This window comes from Physeter macrocephalus, chromosome 6 (genome assembly GCF_002837175.3).
Source record: "Physeter macrocephalus isolate SW-GA chromosome 6, ASM283717v5, whole genome shotgun sequence".
NCBI lineage: Eukaryota > Metazoa > Chordata > Mammalia > Artiodactyla > Physeteridae > Physeter > Physeter macrocephalus.
Window position 1 is genome coordinate 6,941,218 of NC_041219.1, and position 13,740 is coordinate 6,954,957.

Here is a 13,740-nt window from a genome sequence, read left to right on the forward strand (position 1 = left end):
GGAGAACAGTATGGAGGTTCCTCAAAAAACTAAAAATAGAACTACCATATGACCCAGCAATTCCACTACTGGGCATATTCCATGAGAAAACCGTAATTCAAAAAGAGTCATGTACCACAATGTTCACTGCAGCACTATTTACAATAGCCAGGACACGGAAGCAACCTAAGTGTCCGACAACAGATGAATGGATAAAGATGTGGCACATATATACAATGGAATTTTACTCAGCCATAAAAAGAAACACAATTGAGTTATTTGCAGTGAGGTGGATGGACCTAGAGACTGTCATACAGAGTGAAGTAAGTCAGAAAGAGAAAAACAAATACCTTATGCTAACACACATATATGGAATCTAAAAAAAAAAAAAAGGTTCTGAAGAACGTAAGGGCAGTAGAGGAATAAAGACACAGATGTAGAGAATGGCCTTGAGGACACGGGGAGGGGGAAGGGTAAGCTGGGACGAAGTGAGAGAGTGGCATGGACATATATACACTACCAAATGTAAAACAGATAGCTAGTGCGAAACAGCTGCATAGCACAGGGAGATCAGCTCTGTGCTTCGTGTCCACCTAGCGGGGTGGGATAGGGAGGATGGGAGGGAGACGCAAGAGGGAAGAGATATGGGGATATATGTATATGTATAGCTGATTCACTTTGTTATACAGCAGAAAATAACACACCATTGTAAATCAATTATACTCCAATAAAGATGTTAAAAAAAAAAGCAACATGTAGGGGGATCCCGAAAAAGCTCTTACCTCTCCTGAAGTCCTATGGGCTTCATTTTGAAAGGAGAAGGGCAGACAGAGGTGGTGGCTTTGATCTCAGGAGTGTATTGGCCTTGAGGGTCCACGACCACATTCAGTACCTTTGGAACCTGCTCAGGCTGGACCATACTGTTGGCTGTCTTGGCCTCAGACTGTGCTGGCTGTAATGCAATGGGTGATAGGTGGATCTCCTGATTTTTCTCTTTATCTTGTCTCAGGGAAAGCTGAAATTTTTCTTTTAATCTGTAAAGAATCTATAGAAGGAGATATAAAGGGTTCCTGTCACATTTTTTCATGTTCAACAACAAAGTATGATCTCCTCCATCCCAACCTAGAAGACAAACCAAAATAAGGTTTGATGATAATACAAGTAAGGAAAGCTTTCTAGGATGATTTCTCAGTTTTATGGTATTGAGGATTTTCCTCAAAAAGATATGCTATTTGTCTCTAGTTATGGAGCACAAACATATTAAATATATACTACATGATCTACTCCTCAAATATAATTCAAAAGCAAATATGGCTAATTTTATAAAAGTATCAGATGTCAGTTTGATCACATGTAAGCTCTTACTCAAAATGACTGAAATGGAAAACTTATAGAAGGAATAGCCATGAAACAGGGGTTTGTGACATGTGTAGAAACAGAGATTTGTATCCAGTACAACATGTAAGAAGAAAGTCTTGCAAAGTATTAACTAAAGAATAGTAATGCTATAAGCCACAATTTCTTAATGTTGGTAAATATCTGCATTAGTCATTTATTAACTTGAGTATCTGGTAAATACTTGAAAAAAATTAAATTTAGGATATGTGTCAAAGAATAATTTGGGCAACCAGCATTTCCTTTCTTACCCCTTGCTCCTTTAAATTTTTAATGCATGTAGAAAAACCGCAAAAGTATCATGTTCCTTCATTCTCCGAGCTCTTTCTGGAATGGCTAATTCAATCCAGAAAACTTTTAAACTTTTAAAAGAATTAGACTGACTTTGCTGGGACACTTCAGTGGACCAAATTGTGAGGCGAGCTAAGTTTGTCCTTCCTTTCCTCAGTCTTCCCTTTTTATAAGCCTTTTTCTCCCCCTTTCTCTCCTTTCTTTTAAAAATACTTATTAACTGTTATATTTTTATATATTTTTAATTTATTTTATTTTTTCTAGTTTTATTAAGATATAATTGACATGTAACATTGTACACGTTTAAGATATACCATGTAATGATTTTGTATTTTTTCTCTTTTCTTGATAATACCTCCTTTACTCCAGTTCCTACAGAGAGTAGATGTCCTTGTGTTTCTTCAAGTCTGTTCTCAGGGAGGTGATTTGATAAGTTATTCACATGAAGTGGTGACTCAACCTGTAATCTGCAATTATAGCACTGATGACAGCAGCATCCTAAAAAACCTTAGGCAAATTAAACTCCCCTGTTTAATTTCTGGAGTCCATTAGCTGAATGACTGTTATTTTAGGGGAGAGGGCAGTCCTGGCACTTGTCAACCACATTTACTCTAACTAGTCTTGAGGCTAATTTTTTCTTTCCAATTGCCTTTAAATTCTAATCACCTCTATCTTTAAAATCTACTGAAAATATATAAGATTGAAATATATATATTTTCTTGTTAAAGGATGAAAACTGATGAGAATTTATTTCAGGAAAATTTTAGAAAATATTTGTCCAGTATTCTCAGAATATATTGGTAAAAAACAGTCTGTTTGACAAAATATGATTATAAAAAAAAGAAACAATGAAATAAAAACACAACAATCTAAGATAAGAAGGTATCAGACTGAGATTAAGAAGAAAAGAATTCAAAGAACTGAAAACTCAGCAGCAGGGTGTAAATCTTCTTTTAAGCAATAAAGAACAGAGCTGACAATGCAGAAAATACAGTCAGTGGTGGATATGGCAAAGTTGAGAGACTGCCTGGAATTTATAGCAAAGGATAAACAAATGAAGATGAAAACAAGAGAAAAGACGGGATATGGAGGTCAGAGAAGAGTCATGGTAAATAATAAACAAGAACAAATGAGAGGGAAGCAAGTCATTCAAAACTATTTTTCAGTGCCCACTTACGTTATGCCTTGTGTGAGGTACAGGGTATTCCGTTGTGAACAAAATAGAGTGTACCCTGTTCTTATGGAATTTAGGGATATGGAATGAAAAAAGTTCTTAGTTTTATTTTTTTTAAGTGTGTCTATTGAAAGAAGAGTAAATGTGAGAAGAAAATCAAGCAATTTTTGTGACTTGAGAAAAAACGCACATTACTGAGGATGCATGAACCCCATACCTAGATAAATTGATGTTCATGTGAATAAAGCCAACAGAAAGAATTTCTCAGATACACAGCATCTCAGAAAATATATTACCTGTCTACCTTTCTTGCAAAATTTTACTCAAAATCATGAGAAATACGACTCAGAATAAAGAACTGAAGAAGTAGAAATTGTAATATGAAAGGGAGCTCTGGAATTATTTAAACACAGAATGAAAATGAAATTTAATTATGTCTCAGTTCCAACATCTCAGGTTGTAATAACAATAAAGAAGTTTGAGGAAGGCAGAGAAATAAAAAATAGGGGTGAATGTATGTTAAGTGACTCTTTAGTTAGGGATACAGAGGGAATGGGAGTTAGAGCGGTCACTAGAGGTCCTTCTGACCTAATTATACATTAAAGAAATTGCAGTCTAGCTAAATAACATTTAGCTGCTGGTCCAAAGTCAGCAGTTAGCCGTGGCAGAGCCAAACTCAAAGGCAGCTCTGCCTCGCAGGCCTGATCACTTCCCACCCTTTACATGCTCTTTGCCACACCATCCTTCTTAAAGATTGACTCTGAAATCACATCGGCTGCGAATGTGATTCTCACCACTGGGTTTCAACAGCACCAAATCTAAGAGTATATCTGGAGTCTGTCATACAGAGTGAAGTAGGTCAGAAGGAGAAAAACAAATACCGTACGCTAACACATATATGAGGGAGGGAGACGCAAGAGGGAAGAGATATGGGAACATGTGTATATGTATAACTGATTCACTTTGTTGTAAAGCAGAAACTAACACACCATTGTAAAGCAATTATACTCCAATAAAGATGTTAAAAAAAAAAGAGTATATCTTTGGTACATTGAAAGCTCTCTTTAAGGAAAAGGACTCTATGAACATATAAGGTGTAACTAGATATGCATATTAAAATACAGAAGATGAATACCCTTACCCTGTGCATAATGCCTAAGGATGGGGAGGTTTTTTCCAACTTACTGCTTCTTTTCAGTTTCTATAACCCTCAAAAGGCACTTTGCCGCCATTCTGCACAAACAAAAAGCACACTAGAACAATATCAATCAGATGACACATCTGTGTTAAGCTAAATCCCTAATTACTAAAAGATGAGGCAATTAGAATTTAAGGTGGGACAGCTTTTTATTTTTTTAATTGTAAGCAAGTTATTTTCCTGAATGAGAAGAACAGACATATCTGTAACTTTACAAAAATATATTTAATAGAAGATAATGCATATATTGTATATTCTAAGTTTTTCACATCTAACTATAATATGTAAATAAAACATTCACTTGCCTGTTTACATTTGGGTTTTGGAGAAGCATATTTCAAAAATGGAAATGAGAAAGCCAAGGAAATGTCGACTTTCTCCCTAGTTCCTGACAGGTGACTTTTATGTTGATGTTAGTGTAAAACTAGTTCAAGTCCAAAGTCCTTCTTTACCATTCGTGAGCTTATGTTCTTGATGGAGAACCTTTGTCACATATTTTACAGTCATCTGTTTACTTTATCTCTGTTTAGAGGTCAATTTTTTAATCTATATCTATGTAGTACGTGTAAAAACTGATTTCTACATCTTCAATTAGGGAAAAGCAGAACTTGGAGAATATACAGTGCTTCTAAGACACTGTTTAAATACTCAGCAGAGAGATTTGGGCTGTCTGACAAAATGTGGAAAGAAGTGGAGAGGTTGCTGCTTGGCAATAGAGCAGTTGTCATGGAATTAAGCTCTAACCGAGCGTTTCTCAACCGGCAGGGATTTTGCCCTTCAGGGGACATTTGGCAACGTCTGGAGACCTTTTTTGGTTGTGGTACTGGGGTGTGTGCAGGGTGCTACTGGCATCTAGCGGGCAGAGGCTGGAGAAAATGCTAAGTACCCTACAATACACAGGACAGCCCCTTTCCCCCCTGACAGAATTATCTAGTCCAAAGTGTCAGCAGTGCTGCTGTCGAGAAACTGGTATAAGGGACCTTAAAAATAATCTGGTATAATCTCTTCACTTCACATTTAAACCCAGAGCGGTTGCATAATTTATGGTAGGTTAGAAATGAAGTCTAGGATCCGGGCTTCCTGACTTAAGCCTGTAGCCATTCTACTCTACTGTGTCTTCTAAATACCCACAGCCTTCTTCCCAACCTCTTCTCCAAAGCTTCTGGAAAAGTGATGTCAGAAATTTTTCTCTGCACAGATCAAGATCTGGAATATACCATATGCATGTTTCTCTATATGAATGCACTTTGTTTCCAAACTCAACTTAAAAGCTGCCATAGGAATGGCAAGTCAATATTTTTGACTTCCCTTTCAGAGCTTGTTGTTTCCATCTTGGGATGCAATAGAGTCATTTGGTAATTTGAAAAAAGAAAGAGAATGGAATATTGAATGAAAGGATCTGTAAAAGTCAAAACTATAGCAGGAGAAAAAAATAATAGCAGGAAGAAGAGAACCAGAGAAACACAGAAATGAGAGGAAGTTAAAAAAAAAGTCCTATAAAGTTAATTTTCAGCTTATAATTTTCATTTAAAAAATCTTATTTAGCGGTATACCTTAAATTTACACAGTGTTATATGTCAAATATATTTCAATAAAAAAACACATAGGTGGGTAACACACAAAACATCTGTTTGGATTAAAATATGTTCAAATCTCAAAATGATGCCACCAACTAACAGTCATAGCATTTGTCCTTTGCAGTAGTTTATAGTTAGTTCTGAAATAGTTCATTCATTCATTTCTTTTAGTTTAAATGTGAATCAATTGCTACTACATTCCAGAAGCAACATTGAGGATGCAAAAATAGCACACAATCCTCGCTTTTGGGAGTTCACTGGCTTCCAGAAGAGAAAGATGGGTAAAAATGATGTCCAGTACCAGATACGAGGTGCAAAAACAGAGATGTATCAACAGCAGGTATGGTGTGGTACACATTTATCACCTCTGTCTGGGTTGAATGTCTCTGATTAACACAGGCATTCCCATTTATTCCTGGACCCCTTTGTGGCCAGAAATAGATGTTCACAAGATAGTGTGACAGGACTGGAAGAAACTAACAGTGTGACTCCTTTATACATGAGATCACGGTAAAGAGCCCAGACTTTTAATCCAGATAGACTTGGGTTCGAATTCCAACGCCTCCCCTCAGACACCCACACACATATACCCACCCACTGCTTGTTCTTGGTCAAGTCACTTATCTTCTCTGATTCTTGGTTTCCTCTTCAGTAAAATTAGGAAACTAAAATACATTAAGTGTTTATACATAGGGCCTCTAATTAATAATACTGTATTGTATACTTAAAAGTTCTCTAAGCAGATAGATCTTATGTTAAGTGCTCTTATCACAACACAAAATAATAATAGTAAATAAAGAGGGCAGGAGGAAACTTTTGGAGGTGATATATATGTTCATGACATAGATTGTGGTGATGGTTTTATGGGTGTGTGCTTATCTACCAACTCATCGAGTTGTTTACATTAAACATGTACAGCTTTTTGTATGTCAATAAAGTGGTTTTAAAAATACATTGTTTAGTACCAGGCAGTAAATTTAGTACCAGTAAATGGCAGTAAATTTAATACGAGTAAATGGCAGTAAATGGAAGAAAATAATCATTATTATTATTATTATTTTTCTTATTATTGAGAGGGTTGTATTTTGAGCTAAATGGTTTTTATTAACCAGAAAAAAATTGAAAATTAGTTTGAGACATGCCTACTTTGGTAAATGGTTCTGTAAACAAAGTGTTTCACCTAGGAATCTAGTCCCATTTTTCTCAATCTCTAGGAATTATATATAACATATTAGAAAAGTATGGCTATTTATGTCCACCTTTGACATGCATTTTCTTTGTGATGCTTGGGCTGTAGTAGGTAGTCTGATAAAGAATTTCCTGCCTCAGCTACCAAGACCATGACTAGAGAAACTCTTTAGATGACACATGAATGGCTCTTCTATGGGTCTAACAAGGCAGAGCTTTTATTGACCCAAACAGCTCTTTTATATCTGTTTTCTAAAATTGCTTTTTAGTAGCAATCTGGTTTATAGACAGCTCTACCTACATTCCATAAATACCTTTGCACTTGTTAATAAACCTGTAAGTGCACTGAAGATCTAATGTAGATGATAAATGGTGTTCTTTCTATTATTTATTCCAACTTAAGGACTAATTCTTCTTAGTAATATATTCCTTCACCTAAAACAGACTGAATGGATTGGAAGTTGCCCACACATTTTTTCTTGGAAAATTGTATTTGTCTATTTGTTGCACCACCCATTCTACATTCACATTTGAGAGGTGCTAAATAAGTCACATATTTGAAAATGTCATGCATGTTAATTTTATGCCTGGCAACATACATTTTTTCTTAAATTTTAAGGGAAGTAAATAATATGCCACATTTCAAACATTTTGCCAAGGCTTATGTTATTGTTACAGAGCACATAATCCTCCATGACAGCAATTTACCTATATAATTTCATAATAAAACCACATGCTTTTCATTTCTATGATATGAGAAAGGCTTGGACACAAATAATGGCATTCGATCTTTCATAAACATAATTAATGCCAGAGGGAAATTTCTGAGTTATATCTTTTCCTTTGCCATGGAATCAAAATTATGGGAAACAGAAACCAGAATATACTTGTTTGAAAATCACAAAAGTGATAGTATAACTATTACTGAGAGATCCAAGGAAAAACTTACTTTAAATCAAGATCAGTATCAAAAACATTTGAACAAGTACAAAGATAAGCTTATTTTAGAGAATCACATTTGACTAGTCCCTAAATGTGAACTGTTTACTTGTCAGTGGTTAAGCTGTATCAGATAAATATAACTTCATCTTAATCCTGTCTATCGGGTAGTATTTATTTTTCATCAATATTAATTCCTTTCTGTACTACTGGGTCCCCTGTTATTTTTAAAGTGACCCTTTCACATTAAAAAGTAAGAGAGTGTTTGAAATATATCATTCTACTACTTTCACTTATTCAAGAACTGTTGGAATACAAATCAAAATGTGTTTCTTCTCTCTCACTACTCCCCATCTCCAATGCATTCCTCTCCCAGGAAATGGAAGCACCACCCATCCAGGTAGTCAGTTAAATAATGTAGGAGTCATCCTTCCTTTTTCTCTTTCTTCCTCCCAGAGAATCAGTACACAGCAACTCCTGTCAGTTCCACCTGCAAATAAATCTCCATCCTTCACTTCTCTCCATCTACACCACCACCCTCTACTCTGCTTCACTTCTCTCCATCTACACCACCACCCTCTACTCTGGGCCACCATCATATTTCTCATCAGGCTAATACAATAGTTGCCAGAAGGGTCCTCCTGCTCCCACACTTCACCCCAAGCTCTGTCCCCAACCACTTGCCACCAACAGAGACCACAATCTTTTAAAATACACAAATCAGATCACATCAAAGCTCTGCCTAAAACACTCAGCTTACACCCTTCTCCTGGAAACCAGAGAGGCCCAGCTGCCCCACCTGCCGTATCCTCTGCCAGGGAGCCCCTTCCCTACATGTTCGTATGTCTCAAATGTCTCCGATTGCTCCACTACCTATTACCCTGGCTCACTATCATCTCTTCATGGCCCTTAAGGCTTTTGAGTTTCTACACAATTAATAAACTGTATTTTGTAAAAGCAATTTTAGGTTTACAGAAAAACTGAGCAGAGAGCACAGAGTTCTCATATACCCCTCTCCCATAGCTCCCTCAGCAACTTTCCCTGTTATTAACATCTTGCAGTCGCATGGCATACTTGTTACTATTGAGCCTACACTGATATGCTATCATTAATGAAGTCTAGAATGTAGATTAGGGCTCACTCTCAGTGTTGTACATTCTGTGGGTTTTGACAAATCCCTAATGTCATGCATGCACCATTACAGTATCATACAGAATAGTCTCACTGCCCTAAAAGTCCAACTATGTATCCCACAGCTTCTAGCAACCACTGATCTTTTTACTGTCTCTGTAGTTTTGCCTCTGCCAGAATGTCATATACTTGGAATCACAGAATACGGTCACTACTTGATTTTTTAAAATGTTAACGTAATTATTGTCTGGGTGCCCCTCTGGACTATAGGACTCAGGAACACAGGGACCTCATCTGTCTTGTTCCTTCCTTTGTCCACAGGGCCAACAACAGGCTCACAGAGAGCCCTCTGCAGGAATTCCTGGATTGAATGAATGGATGAATCTACCTACCAGCCCAGTAGGAAGAAGCAATCACCTACACACTTCTGAAACATCCCTTTCTCAGTTTGTTCTAGTAACTTTGGAGTAGCCTTATTCAGATTTTTGAATTTTACATGGATGTTTTGCAGACACCGGGAAAGGAAGAGTTAGTTGTTCCCTGGCCCCAGGTAGTTGAGGGTGTGGCTACTACAAGTCCTGTTACTACTTGCGATCAGGCAGGGGTTCATCCAGTCATGGTGGATACAGGGGCGCTCCCTGAGCTGGAGATGCAGAATCTGAAGCATATCTAACAAGTGAATGGCAACCTCTGCTCTGTCTCTCTCAGCCCTCTAGGACTCACCAGCTGCTCGGGAATCTGCTTTCCCACTTTCCTCCTTGCCTTTGCTCTTTTGAATTGTTAAGTATTCACTCCCTGAATAATCTCTATTTTTATCACTCTGTATCCCTTTCTATCCTCCCCTTCCTTCCAACATTCCAAGCAGAAAAATACCCTAATTGTGACTTATGAGAGGGAGGACAACACTTGCGATTTCCTTTATTTAAAAAAGAAGAACCACATATTTTAAAACACAATTAACCATAACAAGGAACCACACCCTCTCTACCTAAAAAATGCCCAGAGGTCTCTGCCAAAATTTCCATAAAACCTCCAACTTTCATTAAAATTCTTTACCCTTAATCTCCACTATTTAAGATATAAAAATCCGTTTTCTTACTCAATTCTTAAATTATTCTTTTGTTGATATTGTCACAATTTTTAGACATCTTCTCTCTTAGTGCCTGGCCCATAGGAGATGCCTCTAAATTCATGATAATAGAAACTTTAGAGTGAATGGGAGCTTGCTACTTTCTGTATTTTAGATTCTAGGCAATATGCCCATCTTCACCCTATTCAAGGCCTTAATTGTTTTATATCCTTCAAGTTGAGACCCACTCAGCCTCTGTTTTCCAAACAGAGCCCTAATCTTTCTAACATAAACCTCTTCCAGGAGGAGGAGCAGAAATAAACAAAATCCGTTAAGACACTTAGCAACACTGTTGCTTGCGGGAAGAATAATTAGCATGATGTCTTTTGGGGGGCTTTTAAAAACTAAGGAAGGAATGTTTTTAAAAATGTGCAAAATTAAAAAGAACATAGCACACAGGAAGAAAAGATATTAAAAGCCATCTGAAAACTTCAAATATTTTAAGTTATATCACAGAATTTTCAAAAGAATAGGAAAATCTTATTCTATTGGAAAGGTAACTTGTTAACTCCTTCAGTACCAAAGAGCACTGCCTAGTCTTGTGTGTTTAGGTTTATTTGGGGTTCTATGTTTTTAATATGAAATATACTTTTAAAGTCTTCATATCTATAATTTGTAATTTACAGAGCTATTTGCAGTGTATACTTTCATACTTTTACATTATTCATTCACCTAAAGAATTAGTTGATTATGGATTGTTTAGCCCTTTAGCCTATAATTGTCTCCTTTTCATGCCTGGAATTTCATACATTACTTTCAAGGCCCTTTAAAAATAAGAAAACCTTATTTTTACTCATTAAGAGGTAAGCTTGCCCCAAGACATATTTCTTTTTAAAAATTTTTCCCAAGTTGCCTAAAGATAATATAAAAGAAGAAATAAAGCAAGTCCAAAGCATGCCCATGAGACTTAAATGGCTTTGAGGATTCCAGTGACCTCGGTAAATCACTTTCTAAAACTTCGTTCTCAGGGTTGATGAAGTTACGAAAAGCCTCAGTGGAATTACAGCCTTATTCTGCAGCTCAGAATCCATAATTCCGTAGGTTCTCCTTTAGCTATCACTCTGCTGTCAGATATGAAATATTCCCAACCTAACAGGGTCATAGTCTTGATTCTGTTCTCAGTCTTTTCAACATTCTTTTGAATGGCAATATATCCAATAATATTAAGCAGTGGGCTCAGTAAAGGATAAAATATATAAAGAAGCAAACTTACCATCAAACACGTTGCTATAATAACAAATATGCTGAGAAAAATGACAACAGCATAAAATCCTTCTTTGCTCCAGATTCTGTCCGCTTCATGCTGCCCTTGTAGAACATTTTTCTTTGAAAGCAAAACAGAAAGTCCGATGTTAAATGAGCGCTTGAGGAGACTGGTGTTCTTATCAGACACTAAACATATTTTTAGCTTGATTCCATTCAGTGTAGTAGAACACACCTACAACCCCCGCTGCCAGAGCTGCTTCTCAATCTGATCTAAGACATTGGATTGCCGTTCTTATACGTTTAGACGCTATTTTATCTCCTGTACAGGAGCAAGCATGCCCCACATGGCATATCGGGCCCTCGGCTTTGTGAGCGTCCCTCAAGGTCTCTCTTGGAAACTACCCGGTTCACAGGTGAGAGAGTTCTGTTCTTTTCTGTGCTGAGGAAATTGTTTATGAAGCTCTCCTTACTCTGCTTTCAGGCTCCTCCCATAACATCAACACCCTGCTTTACGTGCTGTAATACTGCTCTCAGCTTTTAAACAGAAGTGAAACAGGTGCAAACAAAATCTCATGATGCATCAATAAACAGAGCAACAATGTCGGCATCATTGCCTTCTTTTGTTTTGTTTTTTTTTCTTTTATGAAATCTTTTTTAAAAAATGCAGTCTATTTTGTCAAAATCTGCTTAATGTACCACTTTAACCACATAAATTGTTAGGATTTTATATTTTATTTAAAGCAACAGGGAACACCAGAATGTCCAGAATTATTTGGCACTAAAAGGGAAAATAGTTTTACAGTAATTTATTTCTCTCTTTGTTTATTTACTTAGCTTACTATTTGAGGGGTGGAAGGGGAGAGAAAAAGCATGAATAACATGTGAATGAGTGGTTTAGTTTTATTTTACCCATTCTTTTTAGGAATGCACATCTACTAAAATCACATCTTATAATAATGCAATGAAATTTAATAATTCAGTGAAATTTATAGATTTATGGTTAAAGAAAATTGAGCTTGACACCAAATGGTCCACAATTAGGAAAAAAATATAAAGGCTAAATCAAGTCAAATGCTCCCACTCATCTAAAATTACATTTTGTTGGAGTCTGCTTTTTCCCCTTTTGGTTGAGATGTCTCTAATGATTAAGAAAGCCTTGAGAAGCATGATAGTGAATGATGAAAGGCCACATGGAGAGTGGCCCTGGAGAATGAGAGGTCATCTTGTGCACTCCAGCGTCAGATGAGTTCCCAGCTTAATGTAACCCCTGGGATGACTTCAGTCTATACTATGTGGAAAAGAAGAACCACCCAGCTGATCCCAGTCAACGTACAGAATCATGAGAAATAAATAGTAGTTGTCTCAAAAAGAAAAAAAAAAAAGCCTTCAGCAAAACCTGTTCTTGTAGGTGTCTGAACTTGGAAATCATTGTTAATTATTTTGCAAGACTTAAAAGAAATAAAATGCATTCCACATTTGTAAACTAGACAAAAAGAAATATTTGCCTTGAAAACTATTTTATGAAAACTTTTATCCTGAAACGCAAGAGAGTCTTGGTGGGGAGTTGAACAAAACAGAATGGAAAGGATCTTTGAGTTCAATTGTGGTTACAATAACTATGTGAGGAAGACTTCTATTGCTTGAAGTAGCTGAGTTTCCATTTCCTTTGCTTGTAAAACATAGATATGCTCACTGTAATTTCTTGCCTTATTTAAGACATAGACACATTTACAGATGCAAGAAATGATTTATGCACGTTTTTAAAATACATAAATGGTAAGTTGATGGAGAATCTGAAAATACTTGCTTGATGAAATGAGTCGAAACCAATATGTCCTGAAAAGGAAATCTTGGGTTCAAATGACAACTTGTCTCTTACTCATTGACCTTAGCCAGATCATATTTTATTCCAATGTCTCTGTACACATAGCTGGAAACGAATAGAAAACTCTTGTAGAAATCAAGTATAAATATGGAAATGTGTTTTTTTGCAGGCAAATAAACAGCATCTATTGCTTGCTATAAAAGCAAACCACTTAAGCCTTCAAGTAGGCAGCATAAACTTGTCAAATTTAAGTGTAAGGATCTGAGCTTTAGTTCGGGTAAAATTTGGATTAAAAAAGAAGTGGTTAGGTGGGTGGAAAGAGATTTTGTGTTCCTAACCTGATTTGGTTCTTTTTTTTCCTACTGTAGTTCCACACCTCCTGGAATACCAACAGGTTCCTTTCTGCTTAAGACAAATCTATTTTGTTTTCTCTTTTAACCAAAGCAGTAATGATGGAGTAATTAACCTCCCACCTCTCCATCCCCCCGCCCCCAGTTAGAAAGACACATGTTTTGAACTCCTAGAACTTAGCCACTGCACTTTCTTGGTAAACAGATTTCTTTCTGAGTCATACTAGTCCTGCTGAGCACTACTATATTTGTACAGAGATCTAAAAACCTTGATAAGGGCAGGGTAATAAATGGAAAAGTTTGTAGTTAAATCCCACAAGTCATAAGATTGTAATTCACAAGAATCTCCAATCTAACC

The 13,740-nt window shown here is 36.6% G+C and overlaps 1 protein-coding gene across 3 annotated transcripts in view; it reads right to left on the minus strand.

Moving 5' to 3' along the window:
* Positions 1–13,740, minus strand: part of PTPRR (protein tyrosine phosphatase receptor type R) — a 261,921-nt gene that overhangs the window by 104,219 nt on the left and 143,962 nt on the right. For 2 of the 3 annotated variants that reach the window (XM_055085211.1, XM_055085212.1), the window contains 2 exons: positions 11,215–11,325; positions 762–1,024 (listed from right to left, as the gene is read on the minus strand). In XM_055085211.1, coding sequence (XP_054941186.1) covers positions 762–1,024; positions 11,215–11,325 — 374 coding nt within the window. Of the gene's footprint in view, positions 1–761; positions 1,025–11,214; positions 11,326–11,439; positions 11,504–13,740 lie in introns of those variants that run through there. The other variant, XM_028490395.2, reaches the window with a different exon arrangement.